Below are 23,269 nucleotides of genomic sequence, written 5' to 3'. Positions count from 1 at the left end.
TACAAAGGTTATAGGGAAGGCCGGAAGTTGAAAATCCACAGAGAATGCTCAAAAATATTCTAATTTGTCAAATAAAATATGGATAAAGTCAATCCCATGATAGTTTCAGGGGAGGGAGGAGGCTGATTGAAGTTTATAGATTGGGGTTCAGGATCAGGAAAGGGTGAGTCGGTTGCCATTAGCACTACTCCACGTCTCCAGCTCTTGCCATCAATGAGCACCCTAAGTTACTTTCCAACATACCATTTAATAGGAGTTTGACAGAGGATGCAAAGACAAGGAAACTCTAAAAACAGATTGCAATCTGTTTCAGGGTTTTAGGAAGAGCATCAAAGAGCATCTCTTTTCAGGAACCTGGACCTCTCACTTCAATGCTACTCAATGTTCCCGGTCAAAACTTAAATCCATCTACCTCTTTCTCTCCCTCCCCCCCTCCTCCCCTCTCCCTCTCCTCCCACCTCTGTCCTCTCTCCTCTTTCTCCTCACCTAAATATTTCTTAATTGAACAGTTTGTGGCAGAGCTTCCTTATAGCAGTTTAATAGATTAACTCATCTGAGCCAGCCTCAAATTTCAGATTAAAATTCCTTCATCCCGAAGGCAGCATTATCAGGTTGTTGGAGGCTGTTTTCAAACCTTGGTTTTGAATAGCAGCGGCTCTGCATTAATTTAACCACTAAGCTAATAAGTAGGTTTCGTTTTGTTATGCTAAGCTTTATTGCTTTTCTTTTGATCAGAATGGTGTTGTTGAGCAAAGCAGCAGACAAGGCATTCTTTGATGAGGGAATTAGCGCTCCATTCTTCCTCTATTATTCATAGCGCAGTGGAATATGTAAGTACCTGAGGGTGTCAAAGGAGCGCAGGTTCTATTGCAAAGTGCTCGCCTTGTTTCTCTCAATAGCTGACTATGAGATGATAAACCGCTTAATACACTGTGCTAATTGGATGAGAGCAAAAAGAGATGGGAATTAAGGCGAGGCAAAAGGAGAAAGTGCAACCAGCCTTCAATTCACTCTTTCACCACTTTAACAGCACCAAAGGAGGCACTAGCTTTCTATAAGCAGACTAGAGGTTTTGTGCAGAGATAAAATGAACGTGTTAGTGGATTCAAGTAATACACTAATTATTGCACAGTATAAATACCACTACTGGTTTTATAACAGGGAGGTAAACTTCTTTTGAGAGGGTTATAGGATTGCTTGGCAGTGGTGTAGAACCTAATAAGGGCCCAGAGTAATAACCCCCTGGATTAACAAAATTGCTGCTTGTACAAGTATGATTCAGGCTTTTACGAAGATTTCCGGAGAATGAATAAAAATGACTGAATGACATTTCTTAATGTATAACTGGTAATCGCCCCCTTTTCTTTAAAAGAAAAAAAAATGTATACTTCAAACTGGACTGTTAATAACGTCCAGGGACAACATGACTTTTTCTTTTGAACAAATGCTCTTTCCTCTTCAGGTAGTGGGGCTTTTCTTCTCCCCGCCCCCTCCCCAGCCAAGCTACCACTGTCATTTAAATATGCAGTTGCTCTGGGGAACTCTGTTCCAAAATACCATTTTAGGCTCCATTTAAGACCTCCTTCATTGAGCTACACTCACTTTTGTGTATACGCACACACACACACATATGTGCATATACACATTTCTTTTCTAGAAGCAAGTTAGGTTAGCTCATGTATGCTTTCCTCCCCTCTAATATCTCAGCCCCCTTTTCCATTCTAGAAGTATTTGCATTCCAAACCATGCAAAGTAGACCTTTTGGTGCTAAAAATGAAAAACTAACACTAGCAAATACTTGTCCCAACCGAGTAGGCGTAATGTTGGGGGAGGGGAACTGATGGGGGCCAATACCAGAAACTTCACCCTAATTTTGAGATTCTGTCCCACAACCACTCTCCCAAATTCATCCTCTTGCCACCGTCGTCGCCACATGGTTAATATTGTCTGTGCCCTAGCTGCTGCCTATAGTCCAGACCACGGGTAGGCTCTCCATTTCTAATGGTATGCCAAGTACTCCTTTCTTGCCTGGGGCTCCTCCTGAGCTGGCTAACCTGTCTGAAAAAATGTAACAAATCAATGTACCCTTCCCCTCCAACTTCCCCCCAGGAGGCCATCCTGGGCTCCCATCACTCCTCAGTGGATTTGAGAAAACAGGTGTCCGGGCTGTTCAACTTTGAATGCGATAGGAGACTTGTTCTGCCCTGAATTTGACTCTCCTGAGCTCCCTGGGCCTCCAGCACACGTCCTCCTGAGTGGTGGAAGAGGTTTGTTTCACGTTGAGGGGGTGGGGTGGGGGCCTTGTTAGCCGCTCCCAGTATTGTGACTGGGTTCCCAGATATTGGGGCCAAATTGGGTTGCCATTCATTAATAATGCTCACAATAAGATTAAATCATTCTGGAAAATCTCATAAAATCCCCCTAAGTACGCTCCAGTGGCTCTTTCCAATCCCCGTCATTCAGCACTTGGGGAGGTTTGGAAGGAGAAGAAAATTGGTTTCTTTGCTTTTAATGCTGCTTTGAAAAGATACTCAGAGTTTGTCATGCGTGACATGTCACATGTTTAATGTGGACTTGCTGGAAGTCAGGGGGTCTTTAGCGTGTGATATTTATGGGGAATATTAAGTGCAGAATGAGGTCCCTCCAGCTGGGGAAAGTTGAAAGAATAGGAGGCCAGGCCTGGGCTTGTTTGCGGCATCAGAATGACATAGGATTAAGAGTTTGTAAAACAAGGCGAGGGCTTCTCATTGGCCAGTAATAAATGTAATCCTTGGAGGTAATTTCACGCAATTTGCTTCTGCTCCATGGAAGGGTCAAATGAGAAAAAATTACTTAAAAAAGAGTTCATTAACAGGAAGAATGGTACTGTTTCTCGTATACCATCCAACTGGCAGCCTGGAGGGGGGAAATGAAGCCTTCTTACTAAACAAAAAGCCAAAAATCGACAGAAAAGTGATATTGACCACAAATAAATAAATAAATCCTCCCCTCGGGCTTCTCTTGCACTCTTCAATCCACAACAGGCCCTCCACTCCAGGGAAACCGCTTTCACTTTGAAAGCCTGTGCAAGGCTGAGGGGTTGTGAGTGTAGTCTAGAGAAATGCCCCCAGAAAGTTCCAACTGGGCCTTAGTAAACCCCAGGAAAGGAGTGTGCGATGGGAATGGTAGCTGGTGGCCCCTTCCCATGCCCCAGACTGGGACTCTGCCTGGGAGAGCCACTCTGGCAAGTCCAGACCTGGCTAAGGTGGTGGTGACCCACAGGACAGACGAAATTCAAAAAGCAGCTGGGGCTGGCGACCCCCCCCCCCTTGGGCAAGCTTTCCGGATTTTAGACAGGAGCTCAGGATCACAGGGTCTCTTGGATGTGCTGAGGGCTCAGCAGACCCCCTCCAGGACTGCCCTACAGTGGCGCGGGGCCCTTGACCTCTGCCTGAGCCCGCACCTTCACTAAGGCGGTTAAAGGACCCAGCTCCCCACCTCCTGCCAAAGGGGCGCGCGCGACCGGCCTGGCCCCGGAGACGCGCCCGCGCCCCCCGCGGTTGCTTGCGTCTTGGCGGGGTGGCGGTTCTCTACTCCAGGAGCCGTGATAGTCACGCCGCGCAGCCCCCCTTCTCGCCTGCCCCTCTCCCCAAAGGTCCGGCGCGCTAATTGCTGCAAATTGAAACTAATTAAGCTTCTCTTCCCTTTCCCATCACCCTGGGAGCATTGGCGAGACCCAGCCCCCCGCGGGCGAGCTTCCACCGAGCGGTCACCCGAAGGGGCGCGGGCAGGGTCCCGGAGAAGGGGGGAGCTACGGTTCCCGCCGCAGGAGGGGTGAGCCCAGGGAGTAAAAAATGCCAAATCTGTTTGGGTCTCCTCGCTAAACCTGAACTGTTTGGATTTTTTAAAAAATGTATACATTTCCCAATGTCTACATAAGTGATGTAATGACATTTGTCGAGTTAAGATCTGCCACTCGAATACCGGGAGCTGCCTTTCCATCACTCTTCCTTGCGTGTTTCTCTCTCTCTCTCTCTCTCTCTCTCTCTCTCTCTCTCTCTCTCTCTCTCATTCTGTACTCCCTCCCCCCAACCCCCGCCCTACTAGGGTTCCACCAAGCCCGCCCCCTCAGAAGCCAGCACCTCAGCCACTACCTGTCATCTTGGACTGCGCACTTCCTTGCTACGTGGCACTTTCCACGAACAGCTTCCTTTGCCTTCCAACCAAGACTCCGCTTGCTTCAAATTTCTCTTTTCACGGTTTTCAGCAACACCTACTATACACCCACCTACCATGGAACCCACTCTACAATCTTCCTGCCCCAGGATCCGCAGCTCCAACTGTGACAGAACTGTGATGCTCTTGGAAAGTACCACTGCGGTGTCCTTTTGGGGTCACATTCAAACCAGGGGGCCTCTGCTTGGAAGATGCCCGTGTATAGAAACTCAGGAGGTGCTCCAGCAGCAGAGCTCGCCTGTGGTCTCGTGGGGGTGGGGCAAGGGCTTGTGCTATCCCCTCAGGGTCTCCACAGAACATCCACACTTCCTTTTGTTAAACATATATTTTTTTTTTATTTTGAGCGTGACACTTCTCCACTAGATAGCAAGGAAAAGTGATAACAATTACACATTACACAAAAGTACTGTACCATTGCCTTTATCTTGAAGGTTTCCGAAGCCTCTACAGTTAATAAGTTAAATAAAGGGCTTGAGTACATAAATATTTGTCTAGGAACCCTACCGTATCTACAACACAGTAAGAATCTACAGGAGGACAAACTTTTACCATACCACGCTGAGTGCAATTGCGTTATAACATTTCAAATATACAAAGCTCTGTTCTTTTTTTTTTTAATAACAATGGTATGTACAGAATCAATAATCACAGTTTGGTGACTTCAACAGTCCATATTCTAGCAGAGTATTTCCCTTTGGTTTGATATAAAAACCTTGGTTGATGTATGATAAAGAAGAGAACAAGAACGAGACGCCCCTTTCCTTTAAGTGCACTGTTAGCTATCTTACAGATTCGCATTCGCTTCCCTGGCCCTGGCATCTGTTTAGCCGGGCCGCGCTTAAATCAACATAGAGCGCCAAAATGCTATTCAAAAGAAAAGCTAAGTGGGGTATCCGGAGGAAGAGAAGGTTGGGCTTTTAATTTTTAAACTTCAATACTAAGCATATTGGGGAGAACCCCTCCCGGGTTATTTTCAGTAAGGTAAAAACGGGAGAGTGGACTTTGAGTTGGAGTGACATTGGCAGTGGCAGGGGTAGGGACAGGGACAGGGACAAGGGCAGGTGGACAGCCAGTGGAGGAGGTGCCACATCCTTTAGCGCCAAGAACTGCCTTGTCCGCTTCCAAGCTGCTGCGAAGGCGGCTGCGCTCTGTCTGTGCCTTCTTGGGAGTGAGCTGGTCCTCTGTTTCCATTTGGTCTTGAGTGGTGCTGAGTGAGGTGACCTTTCGGGGAACGCCCTAGGGGCGCAAGGGCGGAGGGCAGCCTTTAGCACACCTCCTTCCCCGTGCTGGTGCCCGGCAGGATGTTGAGCTGCGTGAGCTGCGCGGCGTGCTCCTTAGCCTTGAGCCTCAGCGCGGCTATGCTTGACGCGCGTCTGTCTGCCGCGGCGGTGGCCGGGTCGGCCAGCGCGCCCGAGGCCACTGCGCCCTCCACCGCGGGTGTGGGCTGTCTCAGGAGCGCAGCCGCAGTCGACGCGCTGGTCAGGGGGGCCATAGTGGAAAAGAGCCTGTGGGGAGAGCAAAGAGCGCGGTCACGGCCTCATGAGCAGAGCGGCGGCTCCCGGGGCAGCGAGTCCTGCCACCTGTCACCCAGGCGGCGAGGGTGGAGGGCTAGGAGCAGCTGGGAGAGGCCGGCCCCTGCTGGGGCTCCTTTGAAAGTGAAAAGGGCTGGTAGTTTTGCCGAGGAGAGAACCCACCAGGAAAAGAAAGCTCAAGGAACCCGCCACGTCCGAAGGGGACGAATCCAGAGCCAGAGGCGGGTCCCACAGCCCAAATCACAAGGCCCAAGGGTGTGGGTTCTGGGGTTTTGGTTAAGAAAGTTTGTGTTCTGAGGTCTGCTCCTGGAGTGATGCTGTTGGAAGAAGAGCAAGTGGAACGGCACAGGAGAGACAAATGGGATGGAAGGGGGTGGGGGGACAAAAGAGAAGGGGAAAGCTATGGTGGAAGGAAAGTAGGGTCCAGAAAGTAGACTAGAAACTGCCCAAGACCTATGCTGTTCTCTCTCTCTCTCTCTCTCTCTCTCTCTCTCTCTCTCTCTCTCTCTCTCTCTCTCTCTCTCTCTCTCTCTCTCTCTCTCTCTCCTTTCTGAGTGTGAGCCTAGGAAAAGCTGCCCTTGAGTGCTGGCCTTCCGGTCTGCCAGTGCTGGCTGAGCACCCTCCTTCACGTGGCTAAACTGCCAGTGGCCCGCGGGAAGGGGTATTGGGGTGGCTGCCTGTTGATTTCCGCTCCAACCGGCAGCTAGGACCTTCCCGACGCCCCGCAGCCAGGCAGCCCCCGCACTGAGACACCCTTTCCCCACCTCCTTCTTTGAGCCTCCAGATGCCTCCCCCAGATAGTTCCCAGGGGTCGTGAGCCCCAGGCACCACTCAAGCCAATGCCTTATCCTGGGACCGGTGCCAGTGTCCATGCCACCACCTCCGTGTGGCACCTGGATTACTCTCGGCGCAGGGATTACTCTCATCCCTTACGCACCACAACCTTGACTGGCAGCATCTCCAGACCTTTGCAGCCTGGCCTGTTTTTCCAACCACCTCCCCAAGAGCTCCTGCTCCTGCTCCAACCCCCTACCCCCCACCCCCGGGAGTGCAATTCAGAATTTCCTCTAGAAATGAGCCCATCTGGGCTCTTGGAGCCCCTGCCCCTCCTCTCCTGCCTTCTCTTCACTCACCATGCCAACCCCGCCTCCTCCCAACCTCTAGGAATCTTCAGTGTTTCAGCGGGGGGTTCGCCTGGTTTTACTAATAGACATTTGTTGTCAGAGGGGGAAAGTAGGAAGGAGACACAGGACTTTGTTTCCAGAAAGAAATGATAATGGGTGACTTGGAGGGAGCATAATATGCCCTAGTCCCATTGGGTAAACTGAGGCACCCCACTTAACTGCACTTAAAGGCACTTGCTAGGTATTTTCATAGTTTGGTACATTAATTTTCCCTCAAGTCCTACTTTCATTTTCCCGAGGATAATTTTTTTTTGTTAAGTAGCTGCGCAGTTGGATGGATCTATTATTTCTTTGTTCTCCCAAAGAGAGATCATTGAAGCTACATTCAGATTTATTTTCACTGCACTTTCCAACTTAATACTCCCCTCTTTTGTTTCTTTGTCTGTGTGATTATACAGATTTTTTATTTCATCATTCAATGTTCACTTAAAGAAAGGGAGTTATATACAAGGAGATGGCTCTTTTATTTCGTTGTCTGTGCCGCTGTCGGGGTCGGGGTTTGCACATATGGGGGTACTGTTGGCATCGGGTCATAAGTGATAAGAAACACAAAGTCTGGGGAAGAAGAAATAGTTCTGTGCACTTGAAGGGCCTTCTGGCTCCTGGGTTCCTGTAGGGGACCCCAAGTGTGTCCCTTTCCTGCTGAGCTCTGTGGCCTGCGGAAGGACTTTTGCAAGACTTTAAAGCCTTCTGAGCTCTGTAGCCTTTACCTGTTCATTCAAACCACCCTGGCGGAGGGATACCTTCGAGCTTCTTAAACACTTTCCTGAACACTTGTGGTTGTTAGGGTTGCTACTGTCAATTGCCCTCCCTACCTACTCCTAATTCATTTTTCTCAAGACCTACTTTTTCTTTGAAGTAAAAGTTAGAGACTATTTTGTTAGATTTAAAGTCACTGAGGTTGAGATGTGTATAGCCCTCTCCTGCCTCCTCTCTGACCTCAGCATCTGCTTGTGTAGGAGACAAGACAGATTGACAGACGGACAAACAGAGCCTCTTAAGGCTGTAGTTACCTGCCAAATGCTGGGCTGATGAAGGCTGGGTGGCGGAACACCGCTGCTCCTAGAAAAGTGCTCAGACCCAGCGGCGCCCCGCTGGGTGGCAGGCTAGCAGAGCCTGGGGGCGGAGGTAGGCTCGGGAAGGCAGCTGCAGCCGCCGCCGCCGCGGCGGTCCAGGCCGAATCAAGCGCAGGGTGATGCGGGGGAAAGGGGCTGGCGTCCAGGTAGGGGCTGAGAGGGTGGGTAGCCGAGAGCGGCCCTGGAAAGGGCAGCCCCGGGGGGTGGGTCTGTGCGCCAGCCTTCTCCCGCTTGCGCCACTTGGCCCGACGGTTCTGGAACCACACCTGCAAAATGGAGAGAGAGGCCGGGTTGGCTTGGCTCTAACTTAGAGCCTTCTCTCCCTCCTTCCACTGTTTCTGAACCCACCCTTGCCTTCTGCAGCCTCTATGTGAAAAGACGCCCAGATTTTAATTCAGTGGGAACCACTGAACAAACTCTTAAATGTGGTGTCTGTATCTAGCCAAGGCTTCCAAGAGTCAGGAAAGTTAAAACATGGGGTCACCAAGGTTGCCAGGTCTGGGCTGACCCTTCTTTACTGCAAGACTTCACTTTAGGTCACTTAAGCGTCTCTGGACCTCAGTTTTCTAATCTGTAAAACGGGGCCAATAAAACTGTTCCCATAAGACTCTGGTGAGAATGAGTGTAAGGCAACAAATGAAAATGCACAACTGTAAATGTTGCGAAGCGGCAGGCATCAGGACATGAACCACGAGTCTGTTCTGCATACTCAAGATGTTAACATACTTTAGGTTTACCCAAGAGCCTGGGCAATGTCTGCTCTCTCTTAAAGAGCAAAGTAGGGAGGTCGTTTATTTATTCTTTGTAAAAAATAAAATAGCTACTGGACACATAGATGCATTGTACTGGGGTCTGGGATTTAGATAGGATTAAAGAGAGACTTGCTTCTAGAAAGTGAAAAATAGGTGTACATTTTTAGAAGGCTAGTTATCCATGAAATGAGAAAGGGGCTCCAAAGCAGGCTTTCTGCAGGGACTTTGTATGACACATCACTGACTACTGGAAGGAATAAGGCAGGATCACCTGAGCACAGGAAATCAGAGGGCAGGGTTTGCCCCACTTCAGGGCAAACACTGCCTTCCCGCTCACCCCTCCCCCAGGAGGGGGAATGTGCTTTCACTTGGTTCTTTAAATAAGGTAGTTCCGGGCGGCTCGGAGGAGGTTTCCAGCCGGAGGTATTTTCCTAATTGTTAATAAGAAGCACTTTGAATAGAGAGCCCTTTACCTGAAACATGGCAGCCACCATCATCTAAAAATATTCCCCAAGAGCATGAAATCATTTTTATGTGACCTGCTCATCACTCCCACAGCTCAGAAGCTGTGTGCCTTCTCCTCAGAAGGCATCAATATTTTTAGGGCTGAGTTTGTGACTGCACATGAGTCTAAAAATTCAGAATGAGCAGTAGGGTTATACAGAATTATATTAAAATATGATGTGAGTTATGACAGAGGAACATCTTTTTTATTATTATTTAAAAACATCTTTCAAATTTCCAAGCTGACTAGGAATGAGTTGTACTAGCAGCTAAACTTGGTTGGACTTCTATACAATCATCTTGGGCAAGAAAAAAGAAATCAAGAATCCAAACTAGTTGATTTACTTAAGGTTCTCGGAAAAGGGACCCATACATTCATCAACCTTCAAATAAGCCATGTGTGCATTATAGAAACACTCTACCTTGGAGACCCAAGGCTTAAAAAAAGTTAGACTGTAGTTAGATTAGCCTGGGCGGGTAGCTTTCTCACATCCAATCTGTCTAGACAAGAATATCCACCATTTCTCCATCACAGGGAAAGGAATAAAGGAAGGGAAGTGGGGGTAGCAGAGGCAGAAGGGCCTTAAATAACATGGAATCCTTTCTAAAGAGAGATCCTCTGTCTCTTGGGCTCTCTGGCTCAACTGCAATTATCAAGATGTCCCCTGCAATTTCTCATTATTGAATTAATACCTCTGAGGCCCCAAAGGTAAACGAAAGGACTCTGATAATTCATATTCACTTAATTACATCTTCTCCAGTGAATAGTGGGGAGAGGAGAAGGGGAGGGGGCGCTCTCCTTCTTTTAAAAAGTTATTTAACTTTCCCACGACTTGTTCCCCTGAGCTGAAAATGTGGAGTTGCTGTCACATCTCTGTTTGACAATGGAGAAATGTGTCAACAGAAAGGAGGGAACCAGCCTCATCATTAGCCCTCTAATGCAAGAAGCTGTTGTGTATTAAATGAGCCATATGGAATTTATTGTGCTTTATCAGCGCTTGATTTTGACTGTAAAGTGATTCACTCAGCTCCTAACCCGAGGACATCTGTTTTCTGTTGGCCATCGGGGCTGCCCAGTGTTGATCGTCTCTTTGGTTATGAGGCCTGGGTTCGGAAATGCACTCTGGTATGGGCTGCAAACACCTTTAATAGCATTGCACTCACTCCCTATTAGATCAATGTGGGCTCATTGCTATAAAAAATGGGAAATCAAATAGCATTAGCCAGCTCCTTGTGCAGGGCGGAGGGGAAATCAAACAGCATTTTGCCTTCAAATGGCCCTGTTTGTTCTAGCACTAAGTGGGCTTTTATGAAGCCCGATTGGAGACTTAATCGCAGCCAAATACCTGCTTGGAGCTGAGCGGATTTGTCTAACAACCAAATCCATGCTCCATCCTATTATTTCAATCAGGAGAAGGCTGGTGGATTGTTTTCTATAGGGGCCTTGGGTACCAGGTTGGGGCAGGGGTGGCTGAGTTGCACTCTGAGGGACTAGAAAAGCCCCGTTTGAGCCTGAACTACGTTAAAGCTTCCAGAGCCAGAAATCTTCTCCTCCTATTTCCTAGTTTGCAGCTTGCTTTTGAAATATCTTTTCCTGTGTGAGTGCTTGGGTCTACTTTTCAGATTTTGATTTTCTTCTTTCCATTTGAAGGGCGGCCCTCCACCACCACTTCACCCACCCTAGCCCTCCTTTTTCCCTTCTTGGAGCTCACCTGGACTCGGGCCTCTGTCAGGTCCAGCCTCATGGCCAGCTCCTCCCTATAAGAAAGCAACATCCAGGCAGGTCAGTAACCCTCTCTCAGCCACTTTCCCCTTCATGACAGCTTCTTCCAGTCCATACCCCAAGTACATGGGTAAGACTGATCTTTGCCTCTAGAATGCCTACTGTTTGAAAACAGAAAAAAAAAAAAACCTAGCACGGTGACAGATATAAAATATCATATATTATATTATATCATATAATGTGGCGATGTGGGGGGGGGATGAATTCTTGAGTCCATAAGTCTTCAAACTTAGACAAATGAGTTTTGTCTCAATCTCTCTTAGGGTAGAGTAGGGTGGGAAACACACACACAGAGGCACAGTGCTCATTACCCTGTTTTATCCAAATACTAAATGGAAGAAGAGCTCAGCAATGAACTCCATTTTTTGTTTTCTACCCTCTTGGCTTTGTTTTGCTTTCTTAAAAAAAAATAGATCTCTTTCCCTTTCTACCCCTCTTCGCAGCTCTTTGCCTTTCCTCCCCCTCCCCCTCCCCCTCTACCCTCCCTTACCCCTGTAGGTCACACTCCCCATTACCCTCTGGAGATATGTTAAGCTTGTTAAGAGTTCAGTGGGGTAATTTTTCGATTAAACAAAATTCTGCGCACCTCCTGACTCCAGTGCCCACTACAAACCCTGCCCATCTCAGGGGAAGTCAATTTAGCTGAAACCCTACCCCGTTATTGCAGTTATTACTGCGACAATTAAGGCAAATAGGAAACCATTAAGATGCTGTAAAACGGCTTACGACCTGTTTACCGAAAATATGAGCGCGCCGAGAATAATTGGCTCTCTGCTCCCCAATATGAAAGAGCAAGACTGCTTAAGCCTGGAGCCTGGGCTTGTGCTGCCCGCCGGACCGGGTCGGCACCTGAAACTCCTTCAGCATCAAGAAAAGAATCAGTTTACCGAGCATCTTTTGAACACTCTTTCCACCTCCTTCCCTTTGCAGAGAGCACCGGCAAATCTAAAACTCTAGTCTGGCTGGGCTATAGCCCAGGAGATAGGCCTGCTGAGCTGGAAAGATATGGGGGTGGGGCGGTGAAGAGGAGTTGCCCAGGTTTTGTACTTTGGTCTCCCCCACATGCTAAAAAGGGCGGACTTGGATGCTAAGCGACACTGTCTCCTTTCCTTCTTGTTAAGTATACATGTCTGATAAACTCAGAAATAAAATAAGACAAAAGCCGAGGCCGATGGTCCCGTTAGCTACTTGATAGCACACGCTGACTTTGAGTTTTATTTCCGTCTTCAAAGACTGAGTGACCCGGAGGAGGACCAAGTTTTAGTGCCCTCGTTTGCATTAAATTTACTTTTTGGTTGCTTCTGGCTACAAGCGTTTGGCAACGGCCAGACCAACTATGTTTTGGAGTTGGCTCAGGCCTCGAGTCCTAAGCAGAGATTTCTCTGGTTCAAAAGGACAGGCGGCTTTCCCCCTCGAAAATGCACATTGAAAAGCTGCACACGTCTCCTGCGAAGGAGCTGCCCGGCTTGAGGAGTGCGCGAGCCAGGCGCTCACAGGTCTCATTCTCTGTTCTCACTGGGAGGCCGGTCTCTTTCTTTCTACTCACATTTGCCCCTAACCCTGGCTCCTAGTCCTAGCCAAAATCTTGGCCTATGGGTGGGGGAAGCTCCAAGCCTGCTTGTACTCCTAGGTCCGCTGAATAGGCAGGGACTCCGAGGCTCCTATCCCACCGGTCCAAGTTTCTAAGATAGAGAAGTGCAGAGTACACTAGTCCAAGAGACAAAACCATGCCTGGCCCCCCAGCTGCTTGATTTACTGTCTGCCACGTTTCCAAAAATCCTGATCCACCCCATCAACCCGTTTACAGTAAAGTCCTGCTAGGTGTAGTGGCCATGGGGGTGGGGACAGCGACACAGGAAGATTCTGGCTGATGCCTTTCTGGTGTATAGACAGACACCAAACACTGCTTAGTTCTGACTTCTTTGGTTATTTCAGGAGTCCCCAAGTGACAAAAACTCGGATCTTTTTAAAGGTCTTCTCTGAAGGCAAGGGCTCCAGTTTTCCTGAGAAGAGCGTAACTGATACCCACTGGGCGGGGGTAGATAGTGCACATAGTCCACGGGTCAAAAATAGCGCCTGCTCTTGGGCAGTGTTTCCTGGACCTGGCCAGAACCTGGCCCGAGCCTCATCCGTGTGTGAGCGGAGAGGCGGTTTGGCTCTAAAACTTGTCATTTGGAAACATTAAAGTTTCGGAACAGACAAAAAGAAACCGCACCAACAGAAACTTAAAGCCCCAGTATACTTGTGGTGTGTGTGTGTTTGTGTGTGGGGGGCAGTACTGGGGAGCCAGAGGATGATCACATTTGGCCAGGCACCTCCAGGGCAGTTCCCAGGAGCCAAGAGAGGTTCCTGGACTCTGTAGACCCCCCTCTATTCCACCCTCCTGGACCCTTTCAGCCCCAGCCCCATACCTGGTGAAGACGTCAGGGTAGTGCGTCTTCTGGAAAGCCCGCTCCAGTTCCTCCAGCTGGTAACTGGTGAACGTGGTGCGGTAGCGCCTCTGTTTGCGCTTCAGCAGCCCCTCCTCCGAGTCGCTGCCGGCCGACAGGCACACGCTGTCCTCACCATCCTTGCCCTCGGCGTCCTCCGGGTGCAGCAACAGCTCTTCCTTGGGCGACAGCTCCCCGCCCTCGGTGGCCACGGCGGCGGCAGCAGCGGCGGCGGCGGCGGCCACTGTGCCGGTGGTGGCCACCGAGCAGCGCCGGGGCTCCTTGAGCAGCGCGCGGGCATCGTCCTCCAGCAGCTCCTCGTCGTCGTCCTCCAGCAGCTCCTCTTCCTCCTCTTCATCTTCCTCATCCTCCAACAGCTCCTCCTCGTCGTCCTCGGCGCCCGTGCCACCACCCGCCGCGGGGGCACTGCCGGGTCCGCTGGCCGCGCTGAGGCGCTCCTCGGGGTGCGCGACGCCCCCCGGGCCACTCAGCTCGTCCAGGGCTGGCGGCGGGGGCACGAAGGGCGCCCCGTTCTCGCGGTACGACTTGCTACGACTGATGCTCACCTGCGGCGCCTGGCTGATCTTGAGCGTGTCCCAGGCAGCGGCGGCAGCGGCGGCAGCCACGGCCCCTGCGCTGTCCTGACGCTCCCCTGGCCGTGCAGCTGGTGGTGGCGGTGGAGGAACCTCTCCACGGGGACCTGCGGTGCCAGTGGCCGTGGCCGCCGCTGCGGCCGCCGCCGCCGCTGCAGCCGCCGCCGCCGCGCCCTGGAGGAGGCGGCCCCCGCCCGGGCCGTAGAGGCGCCGCAGCTTGGGTGGCAGGTGCAGCTCAGCCTCGAACGGGGCGCTGCTGCTCTTGGGGGAGCCTGCGGGCAAGGAAAAGTGGTCAGCGCATTAGCCCGACCGTTTGTTCCCCCGCCAAGCAGCTGTTGGGAGCCGGCTGCTTTGCCGCCTCCGTGCCCTCTATCCTCGGCTTTAGCTCCCCTTCCTGGCACACTTTTCCGGATTCTTTTTTTTTTTTTTTCTGATTCATTTTTTCTTTTTGTCCTCTCATCATCCCCGGTCCCGCCTTTTACCTTCGTCCCTTCATTTCTTTCATATTCTGCTCTTTATTTCCTCTTTCTTTCTTGTAGTACTCCTTTCGCACCCCCTTATTTTTCTTTTTCTTTCTACTTTCTCCCCACTCCTTTCCTCGTCCTTTTCGCCTTTAATGCCTTTCTGTTTTTTGCCTTCATGATTCCACTTTTCCTCTATCTTATTTCACTCCTTTCTCTTTAATCCTCCTCTCCATTTTAGGGTGGGGCAAATTTTTAAAAATCGAACAACTTTAAAAAATCACCACTACTCTGAAAACTTCGCGCCAGACTTCTGCCAGCTGTTCTGTCCTATGGGCCCCAAGGTAGCAAGAGGGGCACTGCCCCTCGGGCGACCCCTGCGGGGCGAAGCGGCCTGGGTCTCAGGGCCCTGAGCACCCGCCATGTCCCAACAGCCCACAGAGGCAGGAGGCAGGGTTCCCTAGCCCAAAATGGCAAAGAAAATTTCTGGAGAAAATTTGGAAAGAAATGTCTGGAGCGGGGACAGGGGTGAGGTTCAACAGGCACAGGCTGCTCCTTCCCTTGGAGGAAGCGCCTAGCACAGGTGCCCTTGCAGGCTAAAAAAGGAAAAGGGGAAAAGTCAGTTTTATTTTAGAAAGCCTCATTCTCTGTCTTTCGCTCCGATCTTCCAAAGGTGTAGCTGCTGGCTCGCTGGCTTCAGGGTTTAAACGACACCAACACTTCTTTGCCTGCAACACTACTGCATCCAGCTCATGGGGAAACTTGAGTATTAGTTCAGAGGACCAAAGGACACTTGTTTTGGATTTTTTAATTTCAGAAAAGAAAACACTTTAGATATCTCAACTCTTAAAAATTAACACAGTAGAGAAAAGTAGCGCCCAGAGGGTATACATTTCATGCATTTCGAATCCATTAAGTTGCTGTTTGGAGCACCCTAGGGTAATGTTTTCTGCCAACACTCGCATTTAAAAGGTCATCAATAATGTACAATTAAAAACTAAAAGGAAACACAAAACACCGCTTATAAAGAAATCTTCCAAAGGAGAAAGGCCAAAGTTCACCTTGCCTGAAGACACCACCACCATTCCTTAGCTTTTGGGGTTCTTGCCTCCGTGAAGTTGCTGCTTTTAAAGGAATTAAGAGCATCTGCTGCTTCAGTGCCATTCGGGGCACACCCAAGGCCACCAAAAGGGACTTTTAATCGCATCTAAGTATCTAAGAGTCCCACCCCCAAATGAAGCTTGGGCCCCTGCTTTTTCTGGAAGGAGAGATAGAGACGGTCCTTCTCTCTAAGGCCCCAGGCCCTAGAGTTCTCCCTTCTCTTCCCTATGTCTCCAACTTGACAAGTCCCAGGCCCCTTGTCCCCAGTTTCAAACATTCAAACCAATGCCCAATGCTCTTTTGCAGGTGCCTGTCCGGCACAACCTTACCTTGCATGGCTTTTTCCTGGTCAGCGCGGCTGGCCAGCGGGGCAGGCAAGCTCTGCGCGGCTCCCAGAAGCCTCATTTTGCATGGGCTTCTCCGGCCCAGGATGCTGTCGATGCAGTAGGAGGAGAGCAAAGTTGGAGATTTACTCTTGCACTCCGGCCTCTCAGAGCAGCCCTCTTCCTGGTACTGATTGCTCATGGCTGGTGCTTTTTCCTTGGGCTCAGAGAGCGGACCTCTGCTCCTCTCTCCTGGAGGGTTGGATGAAAAGGGTGTGTGTTGGGGATGGGTTGGATGGCTGATTAAAACAGTTATTACTGCGATCTTTGTTCCTTTCCGTCCCCCTCGGTTGCGGGCTCCCACCCTGACCTCAGCCGGAGCTCGTCCTCTCCGCGCTCAGGACAAGCGGTAACAAGTGTAGTGAGCCGCGGGCGCGGAGCTCTGGTGTCTCTCTGCTCCACGTGCTGAGAGGCGCTCTCTGATTGGCTCTCGACAGAGGCCGGGCTGCGTAGGCCTGCCGGCAAAGCGCAAAGCGCGAACTGGATTTCGGAGAGGGGCCTATGAGTGTGGGGGCAGGGGATTAGCAGCTGGCACGCACTAGAGCCAAATTTCCTTTTCTTTCTCTTTCTCTTCTTTTAAACTAACTACTTTCAAACTTTGATATCGTTTTCTTGTCGCTCCTTCTTGTCCTTAGGGTTATACTCTTAGTTGTAGCTCAATTGGGTGCTAGGTTTGTGGGTGCCTCTTGGACTTCGGCACCCCTTCCACTATCCAGAGGACCTAGCTCCCTGTAGCTGTACGAGATCAACCTGGCGCCTTTCAATGCCGACATTATCCTCCTAGGACAGTGTCTTGACCTCAGCGCTGTTCAGTCACCATCCTTTCTAGGACCAATGGACCTCCGACGTGTCAGAGGCAACCATCTGCTGTCTGAGCCTTTGCTTTTTCTCTTGTGGCTCAAAGCCTAGAGTTATTTGTCTTCATCCAGAACCTATCTGTTGCTCTCTTGTTAATATCCGCTCCCAACATTCTCTGTCTCTGTTTTTAACTCTGGACTGTGAAAAGGTCCTTAAATACAGAGCCCTGCTAAAGACAGAGTCTTCCCTGGAGTATTCAGAGAGGTGAAAGGGACTGGCAAGAAAGAGTCCAAACCTCCCAGAGAGGAGACTGGGAACAAGACTGGGGGAGTCTCTTTTCTCTTCTGACACTCCTCACTCTTTCCCTACTTCTCCAAATTTATCTTGGTTAGGCTGTCACCCCCTGGCAGCGCCTGGCGTATGAAACCCCTTGCACTGCAGAAGTGTGATTCTCAGTTTCCTAGGACAGAAGGGACTGACCTTTACCTTGAACCAAGTCGAAATGCCTAACATTTTGAATCCTGTGACCTGGCCCCTGTTAGCAAAAGTGATGGAGGAGCGCCTTAAGGGGAAGCAGTTGCTTCTCAAAGGGCTCCCAGTATTGGACCCAACCCTGAGTGAAGTTGGGTCGATCCCGGAGAGGAGCCAGAATGGACACCCTCATTCCCTAGGTGTAGGTTCCAAGAGACAGCTACGGCCTTGACTTTGGCGGGGTGGGGGTGAGGGAGGTGGGTAAGAGGTCGGGGAAGGGGAATCCACGCCAGGTTTTCCTCTCTCAGCCCCTTCAATGTGTCAAAGAGAAAACGTTTTACAAAGGATTATACTTGAATCACTTACAGTCAGTATTTAAAAATACAAGGATACCTAACTGGGATTTTTCCCCCCAGCCATAAACATCTGCATAACTCTTGGATGCTAGTGGGTGAGTGGCAGATAGATCGATCGGGCTAGCTTGGCAGGAGTCCTCAACGCAACTTGAGGGGGTACAGAGTTGAGAACAGACAGACACATCAATACTACTAATACTAACACCACACTACTACTAGTAGTAGTAAAAAACGGAGCAAAAAGGATTTGTCTCTATCCTTCCATGCCATGGTCTCTTCGGTGTTTTCTGCCGGCTTCTCAGCATAGTTTTCGTACCCTCAAATGGTGGAGGAAGAGGCTGTGAGTTGCCTTGACATTGGCTTTTCTTTTATGCCCTCTCTGAGATTCCAAGGTACCTAGAATAGGTTTCTGTCTTTCTTGGGTTCTATTTGCATCCTCATCTTTTGATGTTTTAAATATGGTCTCATCTAACTTTAGCCCAATATTATGTTCTCCGCGCCTGTTCCCCTCCCTAGCCCTTCTTCGTCCTGGGGCCTCAGAGCAGCCCAGAGATATAAAGACTCTTGGGTTTCCCTCAAGCTTCCAGGCAAAGACCCTCGCCTGCGTCGCTGCGGGTGTCGGTCTGGGGATACAGAGACACTTTTTCCTCCCGGCAGGGAAATCCACAAAACCCGGCTGCCCGGTGGCTCCGTGACTTCAGAGTGGGCTCCGCACACGCAGGGAGTGGGGTGAAAATGAGTCCAAGAAAGATCGTGTTAAATTAAAAGGGTCACAAATGCACACATCATGTCTGAACGCCCAAAGGACTTTCAGACTCTCTGTGGAAGACTTCTTAGCCTCCATCACCCTCCTCCCCCCTCTGCAGCTGTTCTTCTTTTAAAAGAAGTCGGACTTTCTGATGGGGGTGTATTCTAATTTTAATCACCCACTGTAAAGGGGGAGGTTAACATAGCATTTCTGATTCTGACTTAATGATTCCTGGAATTAAATATAATTCTATTAATGGAATATAAAGAGGGCTTTTAAAAAGACCTGTGTGAAAACTCTAGTCTTCTTTGTTCTGTTCTGTTATTTTATTTTTAATATTTTCCAATCAGCCTCCCCAAATGAAGGAGGTGCATCTATCCAACTTGGAGAGGAGTGCCTGAGTTAATTTTCTCTACACTTAGCAACACTAAGATTTGTCGAAATTCAAAACCCAACTTCAGAATCTACAACTGAGCCCATTCCCCACAGATTAATTAGGAAAAAATTACAGGGAACTTCTCTAAGGCGCTAGATGGGGTGGCAAACCCTAATAGTGTCTCCACAGAATCTAGTTAGAGTGTGAGCTTAAGGAAGGTGTGCTATCCTATATGCCATTTTTTTAGAAAGTGAAACGATGCTTCTAATGTCTAGGAAGAACTAAATCCATATGCTGAACACACAGAGTTTAAAGAATTTGACTATAGGAATATATATATATATATATATATATATATATATATATATATATATATCAAAGGACATATAGTTTAGCCCAACTTAATATTCACTCTGCCAGCAAAATGATACTTCACTTTTTTTTTCTTTCCACTTCACTTTTACACTTTCTTTACCTACTAATAAAAAGTAATTTTAGTTTAGTGGTAACTTTAAAAAAAATCCTTGTATGTTGCTGGTAACAACTGGCTCTTAATCTTTCAGATCTGAGACCTCTGGTTTGGTTTTTCTGGGCTACTTGAAAAACAATGTTTTCTGGTTCATCTCTTTCTAAATTCAGTCACTAAAATAAAAATGACAATGATGGCTGGAAGTGAGAGTCAGAAATGCCCAAATCTGTTGTTTATGGGGAAAAACTGGGGCTTGTTCCCACAACTGGAAATAATATTCCCCTGGAGGAGGTGAATGAAGAAACCCCTTTCTTACTGTGGTAAGAGAGCTAATTGTACTGTGTAGTTTGAAAATTATATTTGCAAGAAATACATGATAAGGGGGTGGCAGTTAGATGTCTTTATCTGAGGGGGGGCTGTTTGGAGGAGAATTTAACCTCACAGACTTCCCATTTGAGATGTTTTAATTTATTGTGCAATATACACATAGACAAATAAAGCTGTAATGGGCTTCCAGTATCACCGGATGGCTCAGGTCCCCTTAAATTATGCTCAACCTCTTCAAAACATATATTTAAACAATAGAAATAAACTTCATTGGAGTCTGTCGACCAATTTGGAAGCCATTGGAAGGGAAGACAATAAGTCCTGATTGCACGCAAGGATTCTCTGTGATGTGGTATCCTTTGCCAAGTCATTTTGCTGCTTTATTTATTTCATTTCTTCCTCTTCTTCGTCTTCTTCTTTTTTTTTTTTTTAAACAAACTTTCATTCATTTATGGTCTTCCGCAACCTGCTAATTTAACACTGGAGCGCGTTATTGCAGTGTTAGGAGGAGAGAAAGAGGGGGAGAAAACAACAATACTGCAATGATCCAAATGATACAGTAGAATTATAGCAATTATAGTTCTACTTGTGGAAGAAAACCTTGCTGAGATCAAGCAAACAAACTGAAGCCTTGTGAGGATAACAAGCCTCGCGATTGACAGCAGGTGCTGGGAAGAGCGGGAGGGCACAAACAGAAATATTTGCCTCCCCAACCCCCCTTAACTCCAACCAGTAAAGGTTAACCTTCTCAAACGCTGCTTTCAGTCTTATTCTCTTCCAGCTATGACATTTTATGCACAAATCCTGGTTTCTCCTCCTGGAAGTCTGGTAATAGAAGGAAATGTGACATAATCCGCTTGCCTAGAACTTGCCCTCACCGTCTCTGCCCCCCAGTTTACTCTTCACTTCCTACCCTTGCCTCACTTCTCCCCAGGCTGCTGAGATCCGTCTGTGGACCGGGTTTGTTGATGTGCTTTCAAAGGAGCCGCCCGGGAGAAGTGCAAACGGGTAACTTGGATTTCCTGGGAAGACTACATCGCGTTTGCTTCCCCCTTGCCTGTGTCCTCTGCCTAAGCTGTGCTTTTCTCTTATTAGGGCTCAGCAGGGAGAGGGTCTTTTCCCCCTTCTGTTTTGGAAGGATCGCATTGGATCTCAGCCGAGCCCTCAAGGTATGGCCATGTGGGTGTGATTACTGTTAGGATAACTCCTATTTGTAAACTTTGCCAGTCTATGTTGCCTGTGTTACCCAGCAGCAGGAGAGGGGGTGGAGGAGTGATAACTTGAGAGAAAACTGACAACCTCACCCCCAATACGGCCCCCTCAACCCAGGCAGGCGGCTACTGAGTCTTTTTCCTCCAGGTTTGCTCTAAATACAGAGCTGGGCAAGGAGATCGCTGCTTCAAGTCTGTGCTCAGAGTGCAGGGCGTGCTTCCCCTCCCACTGTGGAGAAGCAAATGGCTGGGTTCTGGGCTCCTCACCGGAGTCCCTTGGCAGGAGGTTCCCATCTGCTGCTGCTCTCCCACCACCCAGGTTCCCAGATCCCAGAGGGAAACTTCTCAGCCCCTTAATCGCCGCCATCTGCTTTCTTCTCTCCATCACCAACCGGACCTCAGGACCCCGGGTGTGCATCCAGGCTGGAGGGGTCCGCATACAGTTTTTTCTCTGAACGGTGGGGGTGGGGGCAGGAGGGCATTGGGATGGAGCCGCAAAGGACTCAACTCAAGCGTTTTTCCGGAGGCCTGAGGGACCCCCAGCTGTCTGAGTCCCGCCAGTCGTCACCCCTCACCCCACCAGCAAGCAGCACCCTTGTCGGGTTCAGCTTAGAGCCACAGCCAGAGTGCGCCCCCTAGCGGGGGCTCCGAGTGGGCCGAGCCTTCCAGGTTCAGCCTCTAGGAACTGAAGTTGGCAGATCCAAGTGATCCTGCAGGCATGAATGGGAGAAAGAAAACAAAAGCTTTGCAAACATTTCCAAGTGTTCAATAAAAGACCCATCTGTACCTTTCGTCTTCAGTGCACTCGTGGTTAATGTCCCCCCGCCCCGTGAATGCGAGAAGGGAGATAATTGCTGGACGGAATCTTGCTTGCCTACCTCAGGAAACTGTGGACCTAGAAGGAAATAATTGGGGGCGGGGCCCAGGCAAGCTTGCAGAGATGTAACACTAAGCGAAAACCTGAATCTGCCACCTTTAGGGCTTTTCTTGGGGCCTGGTGGTGCATTCTCGTGATTCCTTAGACCTAGAGAAGAGTCATCTGAAGACCCCTAGTCTGTCTGAGACTTCTTTTTAGTAAAACAGATCTCTGGTAGCTCGATGATGGTTTTCCACCATCTGGCTCTAGAATTCTCCTTTCTTTGTCTCTTTCTTTCTTTCTTTTTTTCTTCCTTCCTTCCTTTCTTCCTTCCTTCCTTCCTTTCTTTCTTTCTTTCTCCCCACCTCTTTCTTTCTTTCTTTCTTTCTTTCTTTCTTTCATTCGTTCTTTCTTTCGTTCTCTCTTTCATTTTGCCTTAATGATCTTCTGTCTTCTGTTTCTGATTCCATCACTTCAGATTCTAGGGTTCTGAATTGATGGTCACCCTATCCTCTGGAGGGACTGACCCTGATTTCACCCTCCCCCTACCCTATCCTATGCTTGCTCAAATATTTGCATTACGAAAGCCTCCATTCCCAGGTTCCACTACTGGTAAATCACCACTCCCTCTTTGTCTGACCAGGAAAGAAAAATGCAAGGTTGTTGTCTAATTCCGTTTGATTTGCTAAACCTCGAAATGACTGTATTTTCCTGAGCCGCTTAGAACCTCTGAAAAAGCTACTGATGAAACTTTTACAAAGGGAAAAAAATGCCCCCTTCGAATTGATCCATAACTTTTATTTCACATTACAAATGTATTAATCCTAACCCATCACTCATAAAAACACAAATCTTACTTCTAAAGATCTATAGTGCCTGTAATCTCATGTCTCCAGACCTGCAAGATTTCAGTCAGGCTAAAGCCAACAAAACATTTACTGGGTAAGGCCTAAAAGGAAGAATCCAAAAATAGGACTGATAACAGCTCTTTAGAGTCTTTTATTTTGCGCTGTGTCTTGCTAATTGGGAAGTTCAACACGAGGCTTTCCCTAGCCATACAAGGCTGGTATTTCGGTGGTGGGGGCAGATAGAAGGGGTCCTGTGGGAAGGGAGGCGTGGGTGTTCCCATGTTTAATTAAGACTTGCATTGTGTAAAAAAGGGGGAGGGAAGATTCCGGGGCTGCACAGCGCTCTGTTCTGTTCATCGCAAAATAACCTGCAAGTATTTGGGAAGGGGGGGGGGGGGCGGCGCGGCGCACCAAAAAACAAAACCAAAAAACCAAAAAACCACACACACACACACATACACACACACACACACACACACACACACACACACACACACACACACACAGAGAGAGAGAGAGAGAGAGAGAGAGAGAGAGAGAGAGAGAGAGAGCCTGAGATAAGGAGCCGGCTCTGGAACATATACCATTAATACCACAGAGCTTGTGGAATTGAGATACCTAATTTCCTGCTGCAAATCATTTACCCGATCAGAAAACACAAGTAGCTGAACAGAAAGAAAAAACAAACAAACAAACAAACAAAAAAACAAACAAAAAAACAGAGGAGGACAAGAACCTGAAAGAAAGGGCCCTGAATAAAAATAACTGAGCGAAAGGCCTTACATTCAGTGCTCTG

The 23,269-nt window shown here is 48.8% G+C and overlaps 1 protein-coding gene across 2 annotated transcripts; it reads right to left on the bottom strand.

Moving 5' to 3' along the window:
- Positions 1–4,525: 4,525 nt before the first annotated feature.
- Arx (aristaless related homeobox) lies at positions 4,526–16,376 on the bottom strand. 2 transcript variants are annotated; one of them, NM_001305940.1, is made up of 6 exons: positions 16,324–16,376; positions 15,960–16,205; positions 13,458–14,340; positions 10,976–11,021; positions 7,945–8,273; positions 4,526–5,720 (listed from the first exon to the last, which is right to left on the bottom strand). In NM_001305940.1, the coding sequence occupies exons 2-6, from the start codon at positions 16,153–16,155 to the stop codon at positions 5,480–5,482; spliced, it is 1,695 nt and encodes a 564-aa protein (NP_001292869.1). In that variant the 5' UTR covers positions 16,156–16,205; positions 16,324–16,376; the 3' UTR covers positions 4,526–5,479. The 2 variants fall into 2 exon arrangements, with proteins under 2 accessions (NP_001292869.1, NP_031518.2); NM_007492.4 differs by having other exon boundaries at positions 15,960–16,376.
- Between the last annotated feature and the right edge of the window lie 6,893 nt (positions 16,377–23,269).

This window comes from Mus musculus, chromosome X (genome assembly GCF_000001635.26).
Source record: "Mus musculus strain C57BL/6J chromosome X, GRCm38.p6 C57BL/6J".
NCBI classification, from domain to species: Eukaryota; Metazoa; Chordata; class Mammalia; order Rodentia; family Muridae; genus Mus; species Mus musculus.
This window is presented reverse-complemented; position numbering and strand designations above follow the sequence as displayed.

Bases quoted from the DNA above. Each gene is read 5' to 3' on its own strand.
- Arx (NM_007492.4), bottom strand. From the start codon at position 16,155: ATGAGCAATCAGTACCAGGAAGAGGGCTGCTCTGAGAGGCCGGAGTGC. The intron at 14,341-15,959 runs GTAAGGTTGTGC...CCTTGCCCGCAG, and splicing joins CCAGGAAAAAGCCATGCAAG to GCTCCCCCAAGAGCAGCAGC. The intron at 8,274-10,975 runs GTGAGCTCCAAG...TCCATTTTGCAG, and splicing joins TGACAGAGGCCCGAGTCCAG to GTGTGGTTCCAGAACCGTCG.